The sequence below is a fragment of the Impatiens glandulifera genome, chromosome 2 (assembly GCF_907164915.1).
Source record: "Impatiens glandulifera chromosome 2, dImpGla2.1, whole genome shotgun sequence".
NCBI lineage: Eukaryota > Viridiplantae > Streptophyta > Magnoliopsida > Ericales > Balsaminaceae > Impatiens > Impatiens glandulifera.
The window spans coordinates 14,503,801-14,530,452 of record NC_061863.1 but is presented as its reverse complement, the minus strand read 5'-3'; the positions used below and the strand labels follow the sequence as shown (position 1 = coordinate 14,530,452).

The window sequence follows — 26,652 nt, the reverse complement described above, 5'->3', positions numbered from 1 at the left end:
ACCGTTTAATGAGCATAACAAGGAAATCATGATTCATTCAAGCACACTAAACCATAGCATCAAACACAAGTATCATTAAAGCTCGTTTTCTAAAATTTCATAAATATCAAAAGTTGAACTACAAATGAAGACCTAACAAACTTTTTCCTAATCCTAGACATAATTTCTTTCCAAACCTATCTCCATTAGATTAAGTAACATTAACATAATTTAAAAATTAAAGATGCACCAAAATAGAAAGCTCAAATTCATTTTTCAGAGTTGCCCTCTTTAAAAATAACACTATTTGACTCTCAAATCAATCCAAATGCAAAAATATAAAAGACAAATTTGTTCTTAACACATTTTCTTTATATATATATTATAACTCATTCAATCTAAGTTATAAAATCAAACACAATTATCATCAAAATATCATTTCATAATGTCATAAATCTCATGTACAAATCAAGAGCTCATAAACTCTTTCTCAATGGTATTTTTTTTCTCTCAAATCTATTATTAGATTTAGACTAGAGGCACAATTTAAGAATTAAAAATGCAATAAAAATACTAAGCTCAAGTTGAGTTTCCATATCTGCCCCTCTTTTAAAATGACAAAATTTGAGTTACAAGAAAAGAGACCAAATATAAATATTTGTACATTCAAGAATATTTGTTGATGAGAAAGCATGGTTTAAATATCATATCATTATGAAGTTAAGACTTGAGTAGTAAATGAGTGAAAATAATTAACCATTGAGAAAAGATAATAATAAGAATGAGCTCTCTAAGTTTTTGCGATAGATCTCCACAAGAACATTAATATCATTCTAAATTGGTAGTCTCTATCGAAAAAAATGATCAATGAGTCCTTTTCAACTATCTTGATTACATTTAATTAATTGTAATTGAGTATTCATAAAAGACTATCTAATTAACAAAAAGAAAAATAACTCTAAGATAAACTTGAAAAAATAGAATCTATTCCTTGAAAAATTATTGTCTGAATTTTAATCATCTTCTTTATATTTCTTGTTTCATTTTTTTTTTTTTTTTTTTTTTTTTTTACTTTGATGATATGATAATTGAATCTCTTAAACTTTAAACTTTGATTTTTTTTCTAAGAAAATGATTAATTAAAAAATAATGCAAGTTATAGGCAAATAAAATGTCAATAAAAATATCTTTCACGTATTTAATTTCCAAAAAAGAATAACACTGCTAAATACAAAATAAAAAAATTGTTACCCAAAACTCTGTATACAAAAATAGAAGCCCAATAGTGGTCTTTCGACTTACTTATTTACTCATTTTCGATGCTAAGATTAATGTTTTTAAAATTATAAGTTCGAATCAACTATTTTAAAAAAATAAAAAAAATGAGTTGTGTCGTGTGACTCGTGAGCGTAATTTTGTTCAAACTTTTGATAACTTTTATTTGTAGATTTATTTCCCTACTATAACTTTGAGGTACCCAAAAATTCTTGAAACACTTCTTCTAATTGAAAATATTATTTATTTAATAATTTTTTTGTATTGTTATAAGCAAATAAAATTTTACTTTATTTTCAACATTGCAACACCTAAAAGACCAAAAACCCTAACCCCTCCAAGAACAACTATGGACACGGAAAAGACTAATTGTATAAGGGCTAAAATATGTGATTCGGATTAAACTACGAGGGTAAAATAGACATTTCAGTAAGGAAAATTTGATCCAGCTGTTTTTAATTGTATGAGCCTAACCCGTTCCTTTGAACTGCTACAAACCTGTAAAACCAGAGGTCTCTCCTCTTTCTCTCTCTATCTTTCTCTCTCCTCTGGAGATTTTGCAAGGCGTTACACTCTCCGGCGTCCGATTCCGGTCGCATTCCGATTCCGGCGCATTCCGACGTACCTTCAGGTAACGGTATTTCCTTTGTTCTATCTCTCTTTTTCTCTTTTTGGCTACACGACAACTCTCTTATGGCTATTTCGATTTCTTGTGAAATGGGTTGCTTGAAATCTCGGACATTGGAATTCTATTCCACTATATTCACAGTTGTTCATTGTAGCTTTGATCGTGTCGCCTCTTTTAAAGCTCCCATTGAGGCATTTTTATTTTAACCATGCACTTTATAAAACAATTGGACCATTAAGTCTTGCAACTTGGGGTAGTCTTGATGCATGTAAATTGTGAATAATGATAAGAGAAGTGGATAATCTGTGAATAATTTATTTTGCCTTTGTTTAGAATTATTTTAAGAGAAGTGGAAATGGGAGATAGTGAGAACCAGAGCACTGAATTAGCAGCTGATAGAGAGAATTCAGGGAATAGTACAAATGATGTAGTGATGGAAACCCTGGTTTCGCCTGAGCTGGATGTGCCTGATGAAACTAGTACTGGTGAAATGGTGCTTGAGAATGAAGGTGAAGTCAATGGAAACATGACAGAAGAAAACCCTAATGAAAATGGTAAAGAGGAAGAGGAATTGACTCGTGAATTTCCTGTTGACGAGTTGGGCCATGTAGCTGCTGTTACATCTTCTGCTATTGCTGATGAAAATAAGAAGGAAGGTTATGATAGTCCTAGTCCTGTGATGAACAATGATGCTGTTACACCCTCTCCTCTTCTTAAATGCAATACAAAAGCTGTGAATGGCAGTATAGGGACATTGAGTAAAGAGTTCAATGAAGTGAGTACATCCATCGAAACCCAAAATTTGAAGAGAACTCTTTATGTTCTATTTTGTTTAGAAATGTATTGCGATTGTTTCTTTGTGTCAGATGACTGAAGAAGATGAAGATGGGACACTGGAGGAACAGACAACATTCATGAAGGAGGTTGAATGCTTTTATAAAGAGAAGGCGTTGGAGTTTAAGCCACCTAGGTTTTATGGACAACCACTAAATTGCCTGAAGTAAGTTGCCCTTGGTTAAAATAACTTTGGTTGTTTCTGATTTAATATTTCTTGGTGCTTATGTCAATACTTTCAGGTTGTGGAGAGCTGTCACTAAATTGGGTGGCTATGATAGGGTATGCATTATTATGTTGTTCGTTATTTTCTAGTTGTGCACATAATTTGAGTGGCTGACAGAGAGTTTCTTTCCATCATACAACATGTAATTTATTTCTGTGTATTTAATAAGCATAACTGCCTGAAAATTTGCTTGATAAACATTCTACATGCTTGGTTATTGAATTACTGTGGAAGATACTTTACTATGTGCATGTACATGTTCAAATTATGTAATGTATGCGTGTGTATATATATATATGAATGAACTTTCATTTTGGCTATCTAGTCCTTCTGTTGATAATAGGTTGTAAACATAAACCCTTATTTTCTCAAGGATAATCTGGATTCCCATCTAAAAAGATCAATGTAATGAATACATGCATACATATATGCTACTGCATCATAGTCATCTACTAGTTTTGCCAGATTATCCACATATTTATGCCCATTCAAGCCATACTATCTTAAGAAAGATTCTTGGTTTAGTTAAACTTGTTATGATCTTCTAGCATACCTATTAACAGTTTCTTTTCCTTCACAACTCATTGATAATTTGTATATTATGTGCAAAACTGGTTCAATCATATTCAGTTGCTGAACATAGTAGATATGGAACACGTTGTTCCTGGAGCAATATGCTTATAAAATTCTTTATGTTCTTATCATCCCATAACAATTTGAAACTTTGGTGCTAACTTCTAAAACATGTCAAAACGATTTTAGTTTTCTAATGCTTACTTGCCAATTGAATCAACAACAAAATAAACATGTTTCTTCTTAGACCTTATTTGACATATTTGGATTTAATCCATAGTCATTTCTATGAGATGTTTCATCTCTAATTTAGATCCAAAAGAACTTCCTATTATTCAAGCAATTTATTCTTTTGTATTTTTATTTAATATTTTATAGATAGTTTGTAATCACAAACGAAATACACTAAAAACAACTTGTTCATTTTCTAATGTTGTATGTTCAACATTGTCATTGGCTGTTTGTTCTATGTCATCTATTTGTTATAATCAATATTTTGAAACATGTTTTTGTGGTCCTTTCAGGTAACTGGAGCAAAGTTGTGGCGGCAAGTTGGAGAGTCATTCCATCCTCCAAAGTATGTAGATATGCTTACTTGTATCTTCCACATTCTCTCTTTAACCCTAACAAGTTCAAAACTCCTAGCTTCTCACAAATTTGCAGTTTCTTTTGAAAGTTTTGACTTGTCTTAGTTTCTAATTTCTCATTGAACTTTCTCCTCAGGACCTGTACTACGGTCTCGTGGACATTCCGCATTTTCTATGAGAAGGTAATGACCAATTGCTTGAAAGGGGGTTTACTTGGAACCACTGTTGATATTATGAATATAAGTTTTGGCGTATTTGCTTAGCGTTCTTGTTTGTGTGGAATGCTATTCTTCAGAGGATAACTCTAGTATATCACAATTGGTCCATTGTATCTAGCTGAGTTTATATATTGATTCCATAAAACAAGTATTACATCTATATATAATACCCCAATACACTTGATCCATGGTTTCAAAATATATGTATCAAAAAAGAAGGTAAAATCATTTGACACATATAGTTTAAATATAATATTCCTATATCTTGTGTAGTGTTACTTTAACTATTCATAAAAATATCTTCTTCAACCTAGAGGAGAGGTCAGCCAAAACACTCTTAACATAGTCTAGTTGAATTCAACAGATCCATTCTGGAAATGTGCACAATTTTGAAATTTCAATTTCTGATTCCATGGTTGAAAAAATGATTGTATTTTAGAAAACCATATGCCATTCCAATGCAACTTATGGTAAACAGTCAAGACAAAACAAAAGCATGATAATACCAACCAAAAATATGTTTAAATAAAAAAAACCAATCAGTTTTAGAAAATACATAATCCTAGCATGAACTCAAATTGAAAGTAACTGTCACATAGTATAGTAGTAGCATTAACATTTGAATGAAATCCCATATTCTTCCTCTTCTTCTTCTGCTTACTTCTCTGAAGAGTTAGGTCCCCTCTTCTTCCCAAAGCCAACAACTATATAAGTATTCAAACCATACGTCCTCATCTACATTCAAAGTAACATTTTCTTTTCTAGTTCTTGATTTGTTTCCCAATAACCCCATGATCAGTTCAAGTAAAACCCTATTGATAAGAGAGTTAATAGGGAATCTAACCGGCAGTGACGAAACAGCGGTTGTATTGCACGCGCTTGTGGGCGCGACCGCGGGTATTCTTCTTCTTGTCTTACTTTAACTATTCACGATGAATGCTTTATCCAATTCAAATACTGGGGAAATATATGGAACATGTGTTGAAAGAACTTCAATAGTTGGGTTAATTTATCTGATACAAATGCTCTTAAGATTAGGTTATCTATAAAATCCCATATGTTGCATATGTATTATGTAAATTCTGTCACTACTGATAGAATTTAGTATTATGTAATACCTCTTTGTTAACTTGTATCATGAATCATCTAACAGCTCTTGCCCCAGACTGGCCCCAAGGATTGGGTTTCCCTAGGTCAATTTGTTTTTTTTCTCCAGAAATAAAGATAAGATAGTTAAAATAAACTCTCTCCAATATGATTGTATTGTACTTTTAACGTAGATTACATAGAAAACAAAATATAACATCGGTTATGGTGCTTTTAATTAGAACTATCCGATTCTAAGAAAACAATTTCACCTTGCATTTTTGGAAACAAAGTTTTCAACCAAGTCATCATACTCTAACTTACCCTACCAGCTTGATGAGAAGCCTTGAGAACCTTAAGGTGGATGAATCCAAGATTATGACATGATCAGAGATATTCATCTTATGATAGATTAATGGTGGCTCAAAAAGATCTAAATAACATAAAATTATATTAAATTCTTATATTTCTCCCTTTGCATAAGATGCATGTTAACATAATTTGTCAACACCATTCTCCTATCCGTTTTCCCTTTCCTTGTTGGTTTTTACTTAGTTATATCCCTTTATGTTGTTTTTTCAGTGACACAATTATAAAATTACCATTTTTCCAAAAAGATAAATGACACTGATTATATGTTTTTGAAGTTTCTATCTTTAGAGGGTCTTTTGGTTTCTTTTTATCTCTTTTATTTTGTATTCTCTTATTTCTTGTTTTGAATGACTAGAATCCACAATTATAAGAGTAGGTTGTCTTAAATTCATTTTTCTAGCTTTAAGTTTAATATCTTATCAATGCTTTTCATAAATATTTATGGTAGGTTCTGAACTGACTTAAAAGAGAAAGAGAGAGAGAAGAGTGATGAACATAATCTTGAGTTTTATTCTAAACGATTTACAAAAATCAATATATATTCTGGAATGATATAATTAATGTGATATTATTTAGTAACTTTCTAAAATAATAATTTAAAATGAGTTTAAGATAAAAAATTAAGATTTGTAATAAATTAATAAAAAATATGTCTACAATGATTATTCGAACTCAGGATCCAATAGATTCATCGCACAACAGTTGCCCCTAAGCTACAACTTCTTTTAATTACTATCAAATGCTATTAATTTGTTTAGTGGTTGGTCTTATTAGTTGCGGAATGTTGCATTGATCTTCATGTTATTGCCTCTCCTATTGTCTTAGTCTTTTACTTTATGCAGGCACTTCTGGAATATGAGAGATACAAACTACAAAATGGTGAGCTTGAGCTTGCTGCTGTTCCCTTGCCTGAGCCTTCTAGTATTGAAAATGAGGTAATTGTATTTCTTTTCTGTAGGTTTTCATGTTATCTGTAACGGTCATGAAGCTTGCCTGAATGGGTCAGACTTCTCAATTTGTTTCCCAATGTTTCTATAGTGCCATTTATTATTGTCATCATATATATTTTATGCAGAAAATAGTTTTGCATGTACTTTATGTCAAAGTGTAACATTTCTTAGGGTTAGGTATAATAGCGGAGAATAGTTCTGAAGACATAGTATACAAAGTATTCCCTTAAGTATTAGTTAGGATATAACTAACTTACACTAGTTAGTGATAGAATTGGTATTCTTGATTATTGATATGTATAAATATATGATAATAGTCTTGTATATGACATATGCATTAAATGATATTGAATGGAAAGTTAGTCTACACCTTCCCATCCCCAATTCTATCTAATTTTATCCCTCATTTACAATTTTGAATTGTAACAATCATCTCTAACCCACTAAGGTAGCTCAAGTGACAAGATTGGTTCCTAAGAGACCAAAGGTCAAGTGACAAGTTGAAGTGGGTGTCATGGCTGTGGGGGTCATGCTAGCATCCTACATTGAAAAAAAAGAAAAAAAAGTATTGTTTCAGTCATTTCTCTCACAACTTGAAATTTCTGTTACGGGTGTGTTTCTATGGTTTTATACCCCTCAAGGACCCAGATTAAGTGCATCCCCAGGGCTCAGGTTTTATCCCAGACAATTCGAGATTAATGAAAAAGCCAGTAAGGGGACACATGTCTCATCAGATAAAGAGTAGCACCGAAGTGATTAAGCACTGGAATAATGTTAAGAATTCGTTAGTAAATGTTGCATTATTGTCACATCTATTAATTGCTTTGTATTATTTCCATGTCTATTTCCCAGCACTCATGCTTTGTATTATTTCCATGTTTATTAGAAGAAAGGTTATTTGATGTAAAAAACTAGATTATTTGGACCAAAATATCCTTAATATTTAATATTTTCAAATATTATAAAGAATAAAGTAAGCGTAATTTAGTATTTTAGTGTATGATTTGAATGATGGGATTGAGAAGGTGATTGTTGACATGATAGTGGTTTATTTAGAAATAATCTTTCCAATGTTCTCATTTCTGTCTTTCTTTCCTTATATGAAATGTTCTAATAAGAAATACTCTAAGAACAATTTTGTTCCATCTGTTGTATCTCTAGGTTTATTAGATTGCAAGTGTTGTTAGAGCTCTCTTCTCTTCTCATCTAAACTCTATTCTCTCATTCATGTAATCTCTAATCCAAGGTCTTAATCCTAATTTCTAATTCAAGGTAAATAATGGACCCCAAGCTCAAGGGTCAGTTCGGGCTCGTAGGGATGCAGCAGCTCGTGCTATGCAGGGGTGGCATGTCCAACGACTTCTTTCCTCTGGTGAAGGTGGTGCGCCTATAATTAAGGTTTGTCATCTATATTCTTTTCTATTCCTATATCTCTGATTAATGCAAATCCCATGTCCTGTATTATTGTTTAGGTCACACTTCTTTGAGCTTGCTCAACTTTACTCTTTATATTTTAGTCTCATTTTGTATTATTTTCTAAATTTCAGGACAAAAGTTCAAGTAATTTGCCAAAGCGTGAAAAGAGTCTGAAAAGCATTAGTAAGTCTAATTTTCTTACCCAAATAACCTGACATTCAATAACCTACATCAAACAATTTATTTTGAAATAAGCACTCGGTTATTCTAATAACCCTAAATCAAACAAAGCCTTGGCAAAATGTTCCTCTTTATATTTGTGGGGGCAATGGGAACCCGGAACCCTAGTGAAAAAGGATCCAAATTAGGGTAAATATGTACAAATAGATGACTGTTAGATTTTCTATTGAATGTTAAATTTCAATCTTGTTCTCTTGATTGTCTCCCATTCATTCACCAGGTTCAGTGAAGCAAAAGAGAACGCCAGAAGTGGAACATCCTGTGAAGTCTGCAAGGATAGACACTGCAAAACCGTTAAGCTCTCTTCATATAGTTTTTTCTTACCTTACTCATTCAAGCCTGCATTTTTGTGTTCCCCGTGATATTTGGGTATAAGCAGTTGTTTACTTTGTTAATAACTAAAAAATAAATAAACAACTTCTTATAAAAAAAAACTCTTTATTTTCTTTTTATAGTCTCAGTTGTGAACTGGATACTCTTAAATATTAAGTTCTGATGGAATGTTTTGGCTAAAATAATGATTTACTGAAATATTCAGGAAGTTAACTGAATTCTCTTTATTTTATAGGTTGGTTACAACAGTAGTGGACATTGGACCCCCTGCTGATTGGGTGAAGATCAATGTATTTGAATCTGTAAGGGTTTTGTATAAACACTCCATATATAATGAATATATAACTCAAAGTGTTCTTTCTCTACTTTATTCTAACAATCGTTACTTCAATAATCAGAAAGAGTGTTATGAAGTTTATGCTCTAGTCCCTGGGCTTTTGCGTGAAGAGGTTCGTACTACATCCTTTTTTATAAAATATCTCTATAATTTTTAACTAAATGAGCCTATTCAGAACCTGGTATATGTCACAGTCTATGGATCATGATCCAAATTATAGTGTGATTTTTGTTGTTTCATTTGGTATAAAAATTATTTTTTAGATTATGGTCCAAATTATAATATAATATAGTTTTGTGTTTCATTTGGTATAAAGATATGTTATCATGATGATCCAGATTATTTTCTAGTTCATTAGGAGTTTTGACAAACATAACAAATGTAGATATTTCTAGGTTCACCTATCCATATGAGTTTTGATGTGAAGTAATCTTCATAAGACTGAATAGGAAGTTCATTTAGGTTCAGAACCCATAGTTCTCTTTAATTTGTTCAGGTTCGGGTTCAATCAGATCCAGCTGGACGCCTGATCATCACCGGGCAACCGGAACAGACAGATAACCCCTGGGGTATTACAGCATTTAAAAAGGTGAATTGGTTATCGATTTAATGCTTATTGCAAGATGAATTGAATTTAACAAAAATAGATTATGGGTCTCAGGAGGTGAGTTTACCAGCACGGATTGATCCATTGCAGACATCTGCTGTTGTGAGTCTACATGGAAGACTGTATGTTCGAATTCCGATAGAGCAATCGTGAGTACTCAGACTTGTAGGGAAAGATGCTAACAAAGAGAGCTTGAATGATGTTATAGCTTGTTTATTGATGTGCATGTTTCTAGATACTAATTTTACATTTATCTTGATTAGTCAAGATGAGTGAAATTATTATTCTTTTTCTTATTCAACAGTTGTAATTGATAGGATATTGGTTATAAATTGTAATTGATTACTGTTTTAGTTGTTTTTTATACCCATTTGACTATTTAGTTTACATATCTTAGAGCTTGATTTTCTCTTCATGTGTTGTCAATTAACATCAATTGTCAATTTCATGCAAGTATTTTTTACTCAAATTTCAATGCATATAGATTGGAGTGTAATGTATCTTTGCTTGATTGGCTGAACCATTGCCTTCTTTTTCAAGTTCCAACTGAAGTCTCCATTTTGTGTCATTTGGATGATAATCCAAGAAAAAAAAAAACCTATAACATGAGATTTAAGAAAGCTAATTAAAGTATGAATATGTGCATTGAAATATTAGGGGATGTTAAGAAAACTTATTCTTATTTTCGATTTATATTCACATCTATGGTTGGAGTTTTTACATATGCTTAATCATTAAGACTTTAGAAACCTTGCTTTTAAGCAAAATTAAGGCAACCAAGCATGCTAGGTGAAGAGCTACATGATCTTTTCCATTATATTTCTCTTTCTCTATAAGAGTTTAAGGTTGATATTATGCAAATTTTCCCTAAGTTGAAGTGAGTGGGGGACATTAGTGTAAGATTCTGCTAACTTTCTAAAATTCAAAAAAAGAATCCAATAAATTAAATAAAATTACAAGAATAGTTTTTATTTGTTTACAAACAAATCACACAAAACCCATATTCTCATCAATTAATTGTATATATAATAAAAGTTCCAAAAAAATGGACAAACAAAAGACTGAAATTTACAACAAATGTAGTAAATCATCTGAAAGACCTCTGAATTTCTTCCAAAGTCCTTCCTTTTGTCTCAGGCACCCAAAGAACAGTGAATACCAATGCCCCAATGCTCATAACCGCATATATATAAGAAACATTCCTGTTATTATTAGTGATTTTTTACGGGTTTAGTAGCTCATCGTAACCATTGACATAAATCAGTAAAAAAGTAAAAAAGAAAAATCTCAAATACTAAGGATATATCAATCATTTTACCCAAATAAACCACTTTTTTACTCTTCGATCAGCCTTATCAACCAACCAAGTAGAAACTGCAGTTGCGATAACCTATTTTTGCATAAGATTTTATTTGTCATTTCAAGCAGAAAATTAACCAATTTTTTTCTATCAAACTGCCATTTCATCCATACCTACCATTAAAACATACTTTTACAGTAAAAAATGATTTTTTTTTCTTGGTTATAGCTTTGAAGAAAATGCTTTACCTTTATTTCATTTACTTCGACAGAGATATCAGTATCAAATCCCCAAAGAACTTGCAAGGAAGCTTCAAAATCATCAGTCATTCCCATCTTAGCCTGTTAATGTCCAATTGTTTTCATTAAATATCCTAAAAAGTGTAAAATTGGAAAAATAAATCGCCAAAATCAATGGTCATTCTCATCTTAGGCTTTTTTTATGTCAATTCTTTTTCATTAAAAATCCCAAAAAGCATAAGATGGATAAATAAACAGTCAAAATCATCAGTCTATCCTTATCTGAGCCTGTTTATGCGAAAAACAAATTCATTAAAAATCATCAGTCATTCTCATCTTAGCCTTTTTAATGTCAAATTTTTTTCATTAAAAATCCCAAAAAGCATAAAATGGATAAATAAACTTTCAAAATAATAAGTCATTTCCATCTTAGCCTGTTTATGTACAAAAATAAAAATCCTTTAAAATCCCCAAAAGCATAAAATGAAAGTAAACCCTCCATCATTCCCACCTTAGCCTGTTTATTGTCAACTTATTTTCATTAAAAATCCAGAAAGGCATAAAATGGATAAATGACCCGTCAAAATCACCAGTCATTAACATCTTAGCATGTTTATGTCAAAATTTTCATTACAAATCCGAAAATAAATAAACCCTTTTCGCCAGATGTATTATTCAGAAATCTGAATGCTGGTGATTGCACCAACCATTGCTCCCACATTGCATAAAGAACCAAACCATGAGAACTTCAATTGGGCATGGAAAGATTAATTGGATTCATTTGAGACATTTGTTTTTTATTACTCTGGATAAAAATTTGGGTTAACAATTTTTCAAAAACATAAGAATCTTCACATTTGTTTTCTTCCTCAACATTTTTACCCAAATCTACAAGTTTTAAATTTGGGTTAAAAATTTTCAAAAAACAAAAGAATCTTCATATTTGGGCAGAGATTGAAAAATTTGTTGTTCAACTATTAAGTGCTTCCACTAAATCAAATGCTAGCTTTAAATTATGTATAATTTATTAAATTATTACGATGATTATTTTTTTTAATTAAGTATAATTTAGTAAATTATTATTAATGTAAATATTAAATTTGAAATTTTTTTTCCCAAATTTTTTTTTTTTTAAAAATATGTTATGAAGTGTGATATTTGTTTTATATTTAATTTATTATAAAATTTATTGTTTAGATATAAATTATTTGGGTTTAATTTAAATTGAAATTAACAAATTTTATAATAAATAGTTATTTAACTGAGGGCTTTATGATAAATTAAAAGATTAATTTGTATAGAATTTTAGATAATATAAAGATCTTAGAACTAAAAAACTATCAACTTAGATAAAAACTTACCAACTAAATTTCTTCGATCTCTGCTCAAATATGAAGATTATTTGTTTTAATAGTTGGTATATTAATAGATTTATACGACAAGATTCATTTATGATGTTTGTTTTGAAATTTTTATGTAGAAATTAAATATATTTTGAAAAGATAATGTTTATTTTATTGATCCAATTAATTAGTAAAATTAACAATTAAATTTACATTTCTAATAATATGAAATAATATAGTATATATTATTTTTAGTTTTTAAATTCAACTATTTTTTATACATAACTTCTATTTTAATTTTTCACCCTTATCATCAATCGTTAATTCCACCCAATATAAGGGATCTTCCGATATGAATTCATTAATAATGAAGGACGCAAAATTAACATTATCGAGTTATCAGTTGCTTAACAAAACACAAATGAAATATCTTGGGAAACCCCGGAAAACACTCTTCCCCAAAAAATTCGAGATTCGACAAATTTTAACCAAGTTTGGAATGTTAGGATTTTTTTTTTAATAAAACATTATTTTAAAAAAATTATAAAAATATGTCTTGATTTTTGAAATTAATTATGGTAATAATTAATTTTTATCAAATTTTAAATAACATTTTAGATTTAAAATAATAAAATTAAGATTTATTAAAGAAATTTGGATTTAAATTAATTAAAAATACTATTTATTTGATAAAGAGTCACTAATTATTTTTTAAGTTTAAAATTAATAAAAATTATTTGTATAAAACGTAGTTTTTATTAGAGTTTTTTTTTTGTTCTTAGTTTGGTGATACTCGAAAAATAGCTTTTGTGTTACATCATTCGTATCCGTTTTAAAACGACTTATACTTTATTAAATCCATTTTAAAACGACTTATACTTTATTAAATTTTGTTTTCAAAAATTGGTTATATAACGTTACATTTTAACTGAACTTAGATATTAGAAATGTACACATTTTGTTAGAGGTTTAATTATATATGAATATGTATAGTTATTAATTAAAGCAAGGATTGAATTTATATTATCATGGTTAAAATCTAGTCAGAATCAATCAATAAATACATGTTATCATGGTGATAATGAGAATCAACTAAATCAAATACCAAATCAAAAACTCTTATAGAATCATATATTAAAAAATATGGTTAAAATGAATCATTATATCAACAAGAAGAAAAACAAGACCTACTATTAAAACTACAAGAGTTTGTTGATTTTTGGACACCTAATTTTAGAGGGGCATTCAGGTAAAGATCGAGATCTGGATTGAGTACATTATAATTAACTAGGATGCTAATTATGGTCTTAATTATATGTGAAGATGAAGATGTATAATTAATAATTAAAGTAAGGAGTGAATTTATATTATCATGGTCAGAATCAAACAAGATCTGGTTAGAATCAAGCACCAAATATATAGGCTATCATGGTCAAAACTAGAATCAACTAAATTAAATACCAAATCAAACAACTTTATATTGATTTTAGAATTATATAGTCAAAAACATTGTCATAATGAATCACTGTATCCACAAAAAGAAAAAGAAGACCTGAGATTGAGACTACAAAGCAATTGATTTTTGGACACCAAATTTTGAAGGGACATTCAGGTAAAGATATAGACTGTTCTTTGTTACTTAAAAAATCAAATAACAAGACCTAAACATTTATTATTTTGTATAAATTAGATCTAAACATTCAAGGTTTCCTACTTGTTTATTTCATCTAAACATTCAAGATTTTCTTGAAATAATTAATATCCTTATCTATTTGATTATACTTTTATTTTGTAAGACCTAAAAAAATCATTATCTTGTTAATATCAAATAACATGCCCTAGATGTTATTTGAGAACACTTATAGATGAGGATTAACGTAGGAGCAACAACTGGAAAAATAGGCGACCTTGCGACTTCGATTAGTTGTTAATGGATCAATTGAAACGCTAAACCTTAATCATCGTTCTTATTTTTTCACTTTCTTCTTCTAAATAGTTAGAAAAAAAGAAATGAATAAATAAAGAATTTCATTAAAAGAAATTAATGATGTTTGAAGTGGTAGGTGAAGAATTAAAGAAGAACGAACCGATTTCATGAATCAGCACCATTTGGCTCTCTTATTCCCTCTCTCCGACCAATTTTAACATAGCAGTGATAAAATCATATCTCTAGTAGGGGATAAAATAAGAATTATATATTTAATTATTAAATTAATCTTAAAACTTTAGAACAAGGTTGTTGTTTTTTCTTTATCAATGGACGGATCTATTTAGAGGATCGGGGTTCGGGTGAATTAAAGCCCAAATCGAAAAAAATAAAATAATTTTTTTAGGGTAAAATATGACATTATTCCAATTTTTTTTTAAAATTTCAATATAATTCAATGTTTGTTTATCTATTTGTTAAAAAAATGATAAAACTTACATTTATCTAAAAAAAATCGTTATACTTGCCCTGAATTCTAGATCTGGCCCTGCCAATCTAAATCACCTCTATATTTCGATTAAAATTTTTGATACCAACTACTTGTTTCTAGGGCTGCAAATGAGTCAAGCCGCTCGGTCAAAACTCGTCTTGAGCTTGACTTTGACCAAATTCGAGTTGAGCTCGAGCCGACTCGTTTAATATTCGAGTTGAGCTCGAGCTCATATAATACTAATTTGATGCCTTGTCGAGCTTTTTTAAGCCTAATAATATATAATATATTTTTTAATATTAAAACATAAAATCTAAAATAAATATTTTTTCTTCACTCTCTTTTCAAAGTCCAATGATAGGCCCACAATTACATTATTATATTTTATAGCCCAAAAGTTAAAAAGAAAAACTCCAATTCTCTAATACATCATCATATCTCACACATATTCACTATTTTTCTTACTTATTCACAAGAGTTCTTCATTTTTCTTTATATTATCTCTCATTTACTCAATTTCTCTCACTCATTCACAAAATTTTTGCATTTTTTTCCATATTATCTCTCATTTATTCAAATGACGTGCACAAAACAGATCTCGTTAGGAAATCGACTAGAGACAAGGAGTTGAGGAAGTAACTAGCGATGAAGGCGGCTATAAAATCTTCTCCAGCTACCAGAGGTGTGAAGAAGCCTCACAAGTTTCTCCAGGAACAATTGCTTTGAGAGAGATCCGTAAGTACCAAAAGAGTATGAAGCTTTTGATCCGTAAACTTTCATTCCAAAGATTTGTTCGTGAGATTGCATAAGATTTCTGTACAGATCTGAGATTTCAGAGATCCTCCATAGCGTTGCTCTCAAGGAGACGGTTGAAGTTTATTGTTAGTATGTTTGAAGACACTAATCTCTACGCCATCCACGTTAAACGGGTGATTATTATGCCTAAAGATATTCAATTTGCGAGACGTATTCGTAGTGAGAGGACTTAGAGACCTTATAGTTGTTTATTATATTAATAGTCATGTTATTATCGATTATCAACTAGTTTCTCTAATGGGTGTGGGTGGCTTTGTTAGATGGATATATTATGTTATTTGTTATTGATGATTAAATATTAATTTGCTTTAATTGATTATTCATTTAAAAATATTATGTTTTTAATGTTGAATGAGTGAAAGTTTGATATTTTTATTTGGAAAATAAAATTTGGTTTGAATTCAACCTCGAATTCAAACTTAAAAATTTAATTTTAGTTCAAGCTTCCGAGTCGAGTCGAGCTCGAGCTTAAATTTAGAAACTCGTTCGAGTTCGAATCGAGCTAATAAACAATTAATCGAATCGAGCTCGAGCTTAAACTGGTTCAATCTCGACTTGACTCATTTGTAGCCCTACTTGCCTCCAAGATTATTAGTTAATTTCTATCATTGGCCACTTCCATGCCATACTCCCATTTTAGAGGTTAAGGGAAATGTTCATCTCTTTTTCCTTAGTGTATTATATAATACTTCATAAAACAATTTAATTAATTTACTATAACAATGTTTTGGCTTAAATGTTGTAAATATATTAATTTGTGTTATAGAAGATGTAACACATACATAGAACTAATTCTCCACACTTTAAATTAACATTGCATTTATAAACATAGTTGGAACGATGTTTGATATAAAAGCTTGGTTGATAAGTTCACACAATTATACAATGACATTGTATAACATAACACACTTAAGAAAATGCAAATGGGTGAGGTCGTGCTCTTAAGCATCGGTCCATGTGATATCGAGCTCTCCCCAGTCCCCTTCGGGGATTCCCAAGGCTTTCCACACAGCTTTAGATGCATCTACGATGTTGTTAGGACATGGAGGTTGATAGTCGTGATCATCATCGCATCCCATTGTGGAGTCGCACTCGTCCACCACCATTGCCCTTACACTTTTCCCATTTGCACTAACAATAACATCATTAAGACATCTCTTCCCGTTATTGTACCATCCGGTGGACAATGCCACAACAGGTGTATCATCGGAATGGTACTGATTGTCACATTCAGATGGGCCTCCCCCATCGCCGCCTTTTTGAAAGCTGTTGAGAGTGAGGACCGCCTTAGTATTACTTGTAATCGATGGTGAACATTTGTAGGTCGTGTAAGCCTTTCCTTGGACACAACAATCAGAGTCATTCTCTTGGTTGCATTGTCCTGGAGGAGGTTTCTTACCCATGATTCGACCGCTTGGTCTACATGTTTGAGCTGAGATTCCTCGATAATGAGTTAAAAGGAAAAACAATGCAAGAAAGCATGCTCGAGAGCTAATGATCTTCTTCATTCTATATCGCTTTTTCTTAACCTCTAATGGTTTAAGGTTGATAATATGCCATACAAGAGAACCAGGCTTGGCTTTTAATAGGAGTCATAACAAATAATAATTGTTAGCAAATTATTTAAAAAGATGTTTGATAATTTGGCATTTTGCTAGAAGGGGGCAACAAAGGGGTCAACTTTTGGTTAAAATATTTGATGTTACATGCTTCAATCAGGCAAGTTGAACGGATGCTGACCCCTAGTCATATATATTATTGAAAAACCAAATATAGAGTTCAATGATATATCAAAATTAAATATGAATACAAACTTTCAAATCTTAACATTTATTTTAGGGGATTAATTTATTGATATTGTTGTGGTTTGTTTATTGAATTTTATCACGGTTACATGTAGAAACAATGAACATTTATAATATCAAACAATACCTATTTTATAAAGGAATTGTTTGAATTTGGACTATAGAAATAATTTTATTAATGTAAATGAAAATGAGAATGCAAAAAATATCTATAACCCAAAATTAAATTAAAGTAATAAATTTGTCCCACGTTACAAAGTATAACATAATTTTATTAAAATACTTTTCTTAACATTGAATTAAAATAATCATTTTTTTAATTTTTAATATAGCACAAATTTTGTTTAATTAATTCAATATATATTGAATATATCAAATTTATAAAAAATTAAAATTAAAATGAAAATTCAACCATCTTACAATTTTTTAAGTCACTCAAAAAATGAATGAGGTAGAGCAGACATACAAAAACAAAGAAGCGGTATCAGAAATATTTTTACCAAAAATTTTTTAATCAATAATAAAAATTGTCTTTTCTAATTGGTTCGTAATAACTAATAACTCGAAAATGTTATGTCAATTGACAACTAACTATATACCGTAAACGGCCAAAATAATGAGAAATCATAAAAATTAAATGAGAATACAATTCAAATAACTAATTATTAAATAAATGGGAAATAATTTTAGATCTATCAACTTCATCTTTTTGTTGTTAAAAAGATGATGGACACGAACTCGAAAAAAGATGATCAGAATAATCGGCATGTATGAGCAACAAACGACGCACTAAAAATGACTAAATATGGTGCCAAATTGAATAAAATATAACATCAACTGAAATCTGAGTAATGGAAAGAAAACGAGATACCCTCATATACTAAAAAAAAACCATCGAAGAGGCCACAAAAGAAAAATAACTTGTCACCTTTAATTATAACTTCTTTTCTAGAGAGTAAGAATTGGTTGTACATAATGCTTTAGTTGGAAGAGAGACGGTGAAATCATTCTGTGATTTTGCTTTTTAAGAGTGTATTTTATTTTATTTTATTTATTTGTAACACCATATTTTTTTATAAATTTTTTATAATTTTAAGACAAGATTATCTATTCTTTTAAACAATTTTAATATATTCAGTATGTTAAGTTTTTTTAGCAGTGATCTTTAGATATCGTTGCATTTGCATATTTCAGTCTTCCACTTTTCAACGAACTCATTAAAAAGTATCATTATCTCTTCTTAATATATATATATATAGTGCTAATATAAAATAATTAATATATATAACATATTTGATGATATATTGTTAATGTATGATCTGTACTTACGATAATTGTACACACCAAATTTTTACTCATTCAATTTATGAAAGAAGAAATCAAATTCAAATAAGTCCTGATAGCTCTAAAATCGTCTGTAATCTAGTGCGGTCGAAATCAAAAGAGAAAGTTGTAGCAAGCAAGACAACCATCACAAGATCCTCTGGCCACCATCCAAGGGAGGCTAGCCCACCGCATCACCCGCTACAATGGAACAAGACGTTTTTGCGTCTCAGCGGACCAACAAACGGAATGTCAAGAAGTTCGCGCCTATGTCGAACAACGTCGTTTCGAACCAAACATTATTTCTTGCATTGTGTTGTCTTCTTCCTCGCGATAGATAGTCGGATAAGAACAACCATTCAAACTTCGTGAATGCTTGATCAAATGATGAAATTCAAAAAGGAGAATGATGGCCTTAATTACTAGTGTGTCTATAACTCGTCTAATAAGTTATGGTGATAGAAATCGACCGAACAAGTTGAAGAACAATGATGATTTGACTAAATTCGGTCGACCACGGCCTCCAACCAGCATTGGCTGGTTATAAATAACCTACCTGACCAAGATGAAGAAAGAGGACTAAGTCTCAACACACAAATTAAGCTCCATCAAAAAAAAATTCCATTAAAACTTCTTAAGCTTTTTACAGTTTTAGAAATTTTCATATAAATGTTTTAAACCTAGTTCTCGTTCATCCAAAAGCTTTGGCAATAGTCTCGGAGTACACGATAAGTTTCCACCCATATTGTAACTAATGTTATGAACCAAACTTGAAATTTTCATATTTCTATTCGAATGTTCTTTAATACTGCACAACACTTTAATTTCTTGATTTGGAATTAATCATGAGATCCTGTTTGAAACATTGAAACAAAATTAAACTAATTGAAACTAAAACAGAAAGATTCAATTTTGAATTTAAAAATTTTTAAACCGAGTTTTCTGTTATTGAGTTTTGACTTAAGAATTGATCTTAAAAACTTCATAACGCATTTTAAATTATGTTAAGAGTAATTTAAAATAAATTTTGAAGCGACTAAGATAAATTTAGTTAAATCCAACATTTTAAATAAAGCTTCGTATTTTAGGACTAAAATACGTGGCCTATTATAATTTAAAGGTTGAAACCAATACTAATACACCTAAGGAAGCTTTAGATAAACCTCAAAATCTAAATTGAAGTCTCTATATAATCAAATTCCAATTTTTCTATATGTTTTTGTCATAGTTCATTTAAACCTTATATCGTCGTATGTTCAAATTCGTTTTTGGAGGCCTCTTGTCAAAACTCCAAACCTACAATTTTGGCAATCGAGAGGTTGAAGACGAACTTCAACTCGGCCAAAACTCGGTTCGCAAAAGTTGAGTCGTTTGTGTTTCTCTCGTCCAACCCGTGCGTGCCTCGCCCACTTTGACCAACGATTGAACCGAATTGACCCAGGTCCAGAACTCGCCCAAACCGAGCTACGCCACTCCTGAACCGTGTCCTGCTAACTGTTGGTCCACCTGGCGTCCGGTCCAACACAAACTAAGGCCCGTTTGTTTAATCATTTTGGATTTTTAATGTTTTTCGACATTTTGAAGCCCTAAACCATTTTTAAACATTCCGAAAAAAATAAAAAACAAGTTTCAAATAATTTTATAATTTTTTCATCAAAATATTTTATTAAAGGTATGTTTGGATTTATTTTTAAATCTAACTTGCTTACTTGATATTTTCAAACACCTTTCATAATTTTTGACATCAATCGCAATATTGACATTTATTTAATATATTTAAATTTAAAATATTAAATTTAAATATTTGTCTAAATTATGAAAAATAATTAAATAAATAAAATGTAAGATCCAATTTTTTTTAACTAAAAGTCAAAATTTTGTGAAATAAAGATCGTTTTTCATGAGTACGAATAACGTAATGCGAGAGCCTTTTTTCGAGTATCACCAAACATTGAATCCAACTAGAATCACTGATAAAGTTACGTTTATATACGTAAAATATTCTTGATCTTTATAAAGTGACGACTCTTTAGCCATTTAATTCAATTTTAAATCAAAAGTATGAAACTTTATGATTAATTCAACTTAATTAATTATTTTTAATTAAATCCTAAGCAAATCGGCGTGCCCAAATTTCCAATTGTTTGTTCTCGTAATGTTACTATGTTACTGTATCATTTAGCCAACTAGAATAGATTAATTGTGTTAATTTAAATACAAAATATAATATTTTAATATAACTTACAAACTAAATAAAAATTAAGAATACTATTTTTTTGGCTTATGAAAAATAAGTTTTGATTTCTAGAAATTTAGTTATGATAATTAATTTATACAATTATCTAACTAATTGCGACTAAAATGAATAGTTGGAATTTTGATTATTATTTTTTTATTTTACTATATATTTTAAGTTTTTATTAAAAAGTATAATAGTTTTGTAACAATATTAATAAGTTATCTAGTCCAGTTCATTATTATTTTCCACTTTTACTTGATAGTTAAAAATATATATTATTATGTTTTAGAGGTTATTCCGATTGAAAATTGTTTAATATATATATATATATATATATATATATATATATATATAACAGTAAAATTAAATTTAGTATCAATTGTAAATGAAGCAACTAATGAAACTAATAAGTTTACACAACAGAATTCCTTTGACAATGAATACATAAACTGTGAAAGTAATTTTTCCCTTTCTAAAAAAAAAAATTATTCTTGACCTCCATTGTCATATCACCATTGTTTTCACTTAACCTATTTACATAGTTAATTGGACACTGAATTAATAATTTGTGAAAGTAATTTTTCCTTTAATTCATAACCTCCATTGCAGGTCATAACAACTTGCTTAAATCGAAATGTTTTTATTAGGAATCAAACATAACATTTTTAATAGAGATTTTGTTAAATCAATTTCAAAATTATGAAAAATCGATTACTAAACACCTATAATTCTACATATTTAATCTATTTATTTATAATTTGTTTGATTTTAATGATACTTTTGTCAATATTGAAATGTAAACTACTATCATTTAATAAGAAAGGAGAAAAATTAATATAATCAATAGTTTTATTAACGTTTTTAATATAAGCAAGAAGTTACAAAGAAATAGCAAAAACAAGATTGAAAGATGTTATTTGTAACAAAGATGTTATTAATCAATTCTTCTTGATTGGATAAGATGCCATTTTGTTGATACCACATAATCCTTGAGGCTTGCCTGTGTTTCTCTTCATCCTTATGAACCCTTTTTCGCCCCACTTTGATCCCCACGAGTTCTTCACGGTTATGTAATCTAGCCCCTTGCTCGACCCATATCCAACTGCCGTCACCCCATGATCGAGCGCTGTCCCACAATGCCCATCATAAACTCCCTGTTCGATCAAAGTAACGTTATTAATCTAGCTAGTCCATTTACAATCATAATATTTTAGAACAAATTTATAAATGGATTTACCCCACTATAGAATTGAAAATCCCTACTCGAGGCCTCGATAGCCACGCTGAGAGGCTGGTTAGCGAGTGCCTTGAGGAGGCTCGACTCGTTGTTATGTGGCACATCTTGGTATCCGGTTATAGTAACAACCTCCAACTCCTCCTATTATGTTAATATTGTAAGCATGAGATTACGTGGTAACACAACAATCCACAATTAATCGAAGATCTTTGAGTTTACTTAGTTTAATTTTTCTTAACATTTATAATAATTGGTAACCTTTTTGCCTTCACAAGTGCCTTCCTCCATAAGGTAGGGGTAATCTTCCTCCTTGTGAAGTCCCCCATTATCGATAATGTATTGAAACGCGTGATCCATTAGGCCTCCATTGCAGCCGTTATCGAAGGATGTGTCACAATCAATCAGTTCTTGCTCCGATAGAGATGTCAAGTTCCCTGTCGTGATTTGGTGTATTCCTTCGACAGCAGCCACCGTGGAGAATGCCCAACAACTCCCTAAGGTTAATTTACACAAACTTGTAATATGCATGCAAACATCTTGCTTTGAGAAAACATTTGAATATTAATGCTCTTACCACATGAACCTTGGTTCTTGACCGGAGTAACCGCACCTTTCTTCCTCCAATCTACCGACTTTGGTATATCAAAGACATCCTCATAAGTGAAGTCGGCCGGCTCATGACTAGACACACTTCTTCGGTTGGTGAGGTCTAGTTTGAGGCCAAGGTAGTTTCTTTTGAACTCGTCATGGCTTAAGTCCGCGAATGGGGTTAATCCAAGCCAATAGTTGGTAACTTCTTTGTTCCTTTCTACTATATGCTTCAAGTTATCTTTAAAGAGCTCGAACCGATTCAACTTCTCCTCAATGCTCTCGTAAATCTTCCCGTGTTTGTCCATCCATGACTCGAAGAGTTCAATGAGCCTATCGATGGAGGTAAGGTCCTCGGGGGAAACATCGACGATCGAAAAATCGCGATGAGCTAAGGCCGAGCAGGCAAGGAGCACGATGGAGAGGGAAGAGATCGAAAGGATGAACTTGGGTTGGAATGAAAAACTCATGTCTCAAATATTGTTTAAATCCAAATATGGTTTTATGAGAATGAATCTAATGGAAATTGGATGGAGTTTATATAGGGTAAGTATTATTGCTTTGAAGCCAAGTTAATGGTTTACCTTGCACTTTTTTTATTTTCTTGGCTGACTTAGAATCAAAGCTTGTCTATGTAGCTTTCATTCATTGTGTCAAGAAAGTCAAGTTATTTAAATAAGCAAAAAAAAAAAAAACATTGACTGATTCTTAAAATTTGTTTCACTGAATCACTAAATTGTATTACCAAGATTGAAATTAAATTATCCATTAAAGTTTTTAATATGCAATTGATTTTTTTATGTTTTTATGTAGAGTTGGACAAAAAAAAAGAAAGGATATTAGTATTTGTTTAATTAATTGAATGATTTAATGCAGGACAGTGGGAATGGGAAAATATATTTTTTTTGGATAATATTACAAACCATCAACTATGCACAAGCAACTATGTATAAAAAGCTTAGCTTAACTCATTCCAAATTCCAAAAATGAATTTGTAGATAATAATATAGTTTTTTTTTTAAAATAACAAATTAAATTACTAATAGGGCCTCTATAATTTTCCAAGTTCCCCAGAAGCAAAGAAAAAAAAATTAAATTCATTTAGGCGGACCAATTCGAAATCATTCAAAATTTTAGATGGAATGAGAAAGATGTACAGTAAAAATTTGACAAAAATAATGAAAAAGAAATACATCTTAATTAGCACCTTATAATAATGCTCTTACAGAATTATAATTTTCTTTCTATATAGAAGCAGCTTTTCAAGAATATTTGTTTTTCTTTTAAATTTTAAGAAGCTAACAAAAGACATTGTTAAGTCAAATATTCTTTCCCATTGAATTATGTTAATGGGTTGGTTTTCCAAAATCTAGTTCTTAAATAAAAATCTTTATTTCAACAAACAAGAGCTTGTTTGATGTAATGTTATTTGGGATTTTTTTTATTGATTTAAAAAAAAGGTTATTTAAGTTTTAAATTAATTAATTATTATATATCATTTTATATTTAAAATTGATTTAAAACAAATAATAACATTTAAAAAAACAAAGTCAGCCATTATAATTAGGTACGCTTGTAGGCCTTCTATGACCAATTAGAATAGTAAGCAATTTTCAATTTACAAAGATAATTAATTAAATTACTCTAATTCATTAAATAAAATATCAAAATACTCTTCATTTAATTATTTTTAAATAAATAATCATTTAAGAATAATAATAACTTTTAATTTATTAAAGACATGTTTCATTTACTTATAATGATTTTGTAGGAATATGCTTGTTTGTTTTATATCTAATATTCTATTTTTATAAAAATGCTATTTAATTAATGTATAATTTAAATATATATATATATATATATATATATATATATATATATATATATATATATATATATATGAAAAATGATAAGGAAATAGAAAAATGTAAGAGATAATATGTTTAGTAAACAGAATTCCATACTCAATTTTATATACGACTTGGAGGGAAATTTTTCCTCTTTTAAAAAGTGATTTTAACCCTTAAAAAATAAAAAAATAAATCCTTTTAGTTAGCATGTACATTTATTAATCCCAACAAATTTTACAATAAAATAAATATATTATTAATATAATTCTTTATTCACAATTATAATATTTATTTTAATGAAAAATTTGTAAGTGAATTGAAAATTTGAAACACCTCTATCTTATTAAATTTTTAATTATTCTCAAGATATACATCATTCTTTACAACTTTATTGTCAATATTTTTTTTATTATATATATATATATATATATATATATATATAATATATAATAGAGGGTAGAAATTTAGTATCACGAATGATGCCTTTAATAATGTGACAACATTTGAGTGAATTTAAAAAATAAAATTTTCTCGCTTAATAGATTTAGTCCACTTCACATCATTTAGATAATATTCATTACACAAAATTCTTACTATTAGTTAAATACTTCAACGGTTAAGTTATATATTATAACATTTAATAATAAAAATTTATTCAAATAAACAATCATAATTAAAAACATAGTTCACCAAAATTTTATACAAATAGTCTTATTATCCGACCTAATATCATCTTGCATAATACATTTATAAACTTGTATAAAAACTTCGTCTCGAAAATAATTCATTTCATTACATTAAAATATTATGAAGGGACGATAAATATTATTTGCTACGGTTTCCATGCACACTAAGATGTATGAATCTTATACGTCGTGGCTTATATATTATTTTTTCAAACAAAATTAATAAACTCATTGTTACTTGAATTATCCAAAGTTGCTTCTTAAGATTGAATCCACGTCATTATCCTTCCTTGTATGTTAAACATCTTTTATCTCATAGATAGAGGAGGCTAACGTCCTTTAAAATGGTATGAATGATAATTTATTCGAGGATAAGGTGTTATATATCCTATTTGGTTGGAATACCCCAATTCTACAAGATAATATTATTAAAATAATAATATTATTGTTCATATACATGCTTTTTAATTAATGTTGTATACATTATTCACATACTCGTAGTGGATGCGAAAAATGATGTTAATGAGTATGTCGTACTATGTCAATCCCTTAATCATTTTGCGACAAACACAAAATAAGTGAACAAGAGATCGTGATTTCATAACGTTTAGACGTTGATTGTTTTGGGTCAAAATTGTCCATGCTAGCAATATAATTTTACGCTTCTGAATAGACTTGTACATGAATACCATCTATACAAATGAGATCATAAATTACTTAGTTTATTACAAAGTTTATTACAAGAAATAGGTCTATACAAAAAATAAGAGCTTTTACATTGAAATATTTGTCGTTAAGGTGTTGTGAAATGTATCAAGACAAGACACTGTTCCTTAAAGTGACTAAATATTATTCCAGTACAAGACATTTTATGACCATGTTCTATGTATTATGACGAAATCATAACTTGTTTCTCGATTCAAATTGAAAACAATAAAATAGACCAATCATATACATTGTATAAGTAGTCTAGGGAAAAAGATCTTCATTCTAACTATGTCCAACCATTTTACATGGTTAGACATGAACACTTAACAATTTATATGCCTTAAAGGATTTGGGTGTGCATATCGGAGCATAATTAAAAGTTTCCGCTTAGGTCTCCAATAGTATTGTCAAGAAAACTAATTTCATATTAGTCCAAGTCT

The 26,652-nt window shown here is 29.7% G+C and overlaps 3 protein-coding genes and 1 pseudogene across 3 annotated transcripts; 2 read left to right on the top strand and 2 right to left on the bottom strand.

The window, feature by feature from the left end:
• The first annotated feature begins 1,727 nt into the window (after nt 1–1,727).
• LOC124926817 (AT-rich interactive domain-containing protein 6-like) lies at nt 1,728–10,014 on the top strand. Its single transcript, XM_047467125.1, has 14 exons — nt 1,728–1,885; nt 2,216–2,657; nt 2,749–2,882; nt 2,959–2,998; nt 4,040–4,092; nt 4,239–4,284; nt 6,621–6,713; nt 8,001–8,126; nt 8,276–8,327; nt 8,605–8,677; nt 8,953–9,019; nt 9,116–9,166; nt 9,551–9,643; nt 9,716–10,014. The coding sequence occupies exons 2-14, from the start codon at nt 2,238–2,240 to the stop codon at nt 9,812–9,814; spliced, it is 1,347 nt and encodes a 448-aa protein (XP_047323081.1). The 5' UTR covers nt 1,728–1,885; nt 2,216–2,237; the 3' UTR covers nt 9,815–10,014.
• A 5,523-nt stretch (nt 10,015–15,537) lies between these two features.
• Nucleotides 15,538–15,949, top strand: LOC124926364 (annotated as a pseudogene).
• Nucleotides 15,950–16,717: 768 nt separating this feature from the next.
• Nucleotides 16,718–17,368, bottom strand: LOC124928144 (kiwellin-1-like). The gene has a single exon (XM_047468674.1). The coding sequence runs from the start codon at nt 17,282–17,284 to the stop codon at nt 16,718–16,720; it is 567 nt and encodes a 188-aa protein (XP_047324630.1). The 5' UTR covers nt 17,285–17,368.
• A 4,606-nt stretch (nt 17,369–21,974) lies between these two features.
• LOC124926078 (cysteine protease XCP1-like) lies at nt 21,975–23,471 on the bottom strand. The gene is made up of 4 exons (XM_047466244.1): nt 22,955–23,471; nt 22,639–22,874; nt 22,381–22,521; nt 21,975–22,297 (listed from the first exon to the last, which is right to left on the bottom strand). The coding sequence occupies exons 1-4, from the start codon at nt 23,436–23,438 to the stop codon at nt 22,082–22,084; spliced, it is 1,077 nt and encodes a 358-aa protein (XP_047322200.1). The 5' UTR covers nt 23,439–23,471; the 3' UTR covers nt 21,975–22,081.
• Nucleotides 23,472–26,652: the final 3,181 nt, after the last annotated feature.

Bases quoted from the DNA above. Each gene is read 5' to 3' on its own strand.
- LOC124926078 (XM_047466244.1), bottom strand. From the start codon at position 23,438: ATGAGTTTTTCATTCCAACCCAAGTTCATCCTTTCGATCTCTTCCCTC. The intron at 22,875-22,954 runs GTAAGAGCATTA...AATTAACCTTAG, and splicing joins CAAGAACCAAGGTTCATGTG to GGAGTTGTTGGGCATTCTCC. The intron at 22,298-22,380 runs GTAAATCCATTT...TTGATCGAACAG, and splicing joins ATTTTCAATTCTATAGTGGG to GGAGTTTATGATGGGCATTG.
- LOC124926817 (XM_047467125.1), top strand. From the start codon at position 2,238: ATGGGAGATAGTGAGAACCAGAGCACTGAATTAGCAGCTGATAGAGAG. The intron at 2,658-2,748 runs GTGAGTACATCC...TCTTTGTGTCAG, and splicing joins TGAGTAAAGAGTTCAATGAA to ATGACTGAAGAAGATGAAGA. The intron at 9,167-9,550 runs GTTCGTACTACA...TAATTTGTTCAG, and splicing joins CTGGGCTTTTGCGTGAAGAG to GTTCGGGTTCAATCAGATCC.
- LOC124928144 (XM_047468674.1), bottom strand. From the start codon at position 17,284: ATGAAGAAGATCATTAGCTCTCGAGCATGCTTTCTTGCATTGTTTTTC.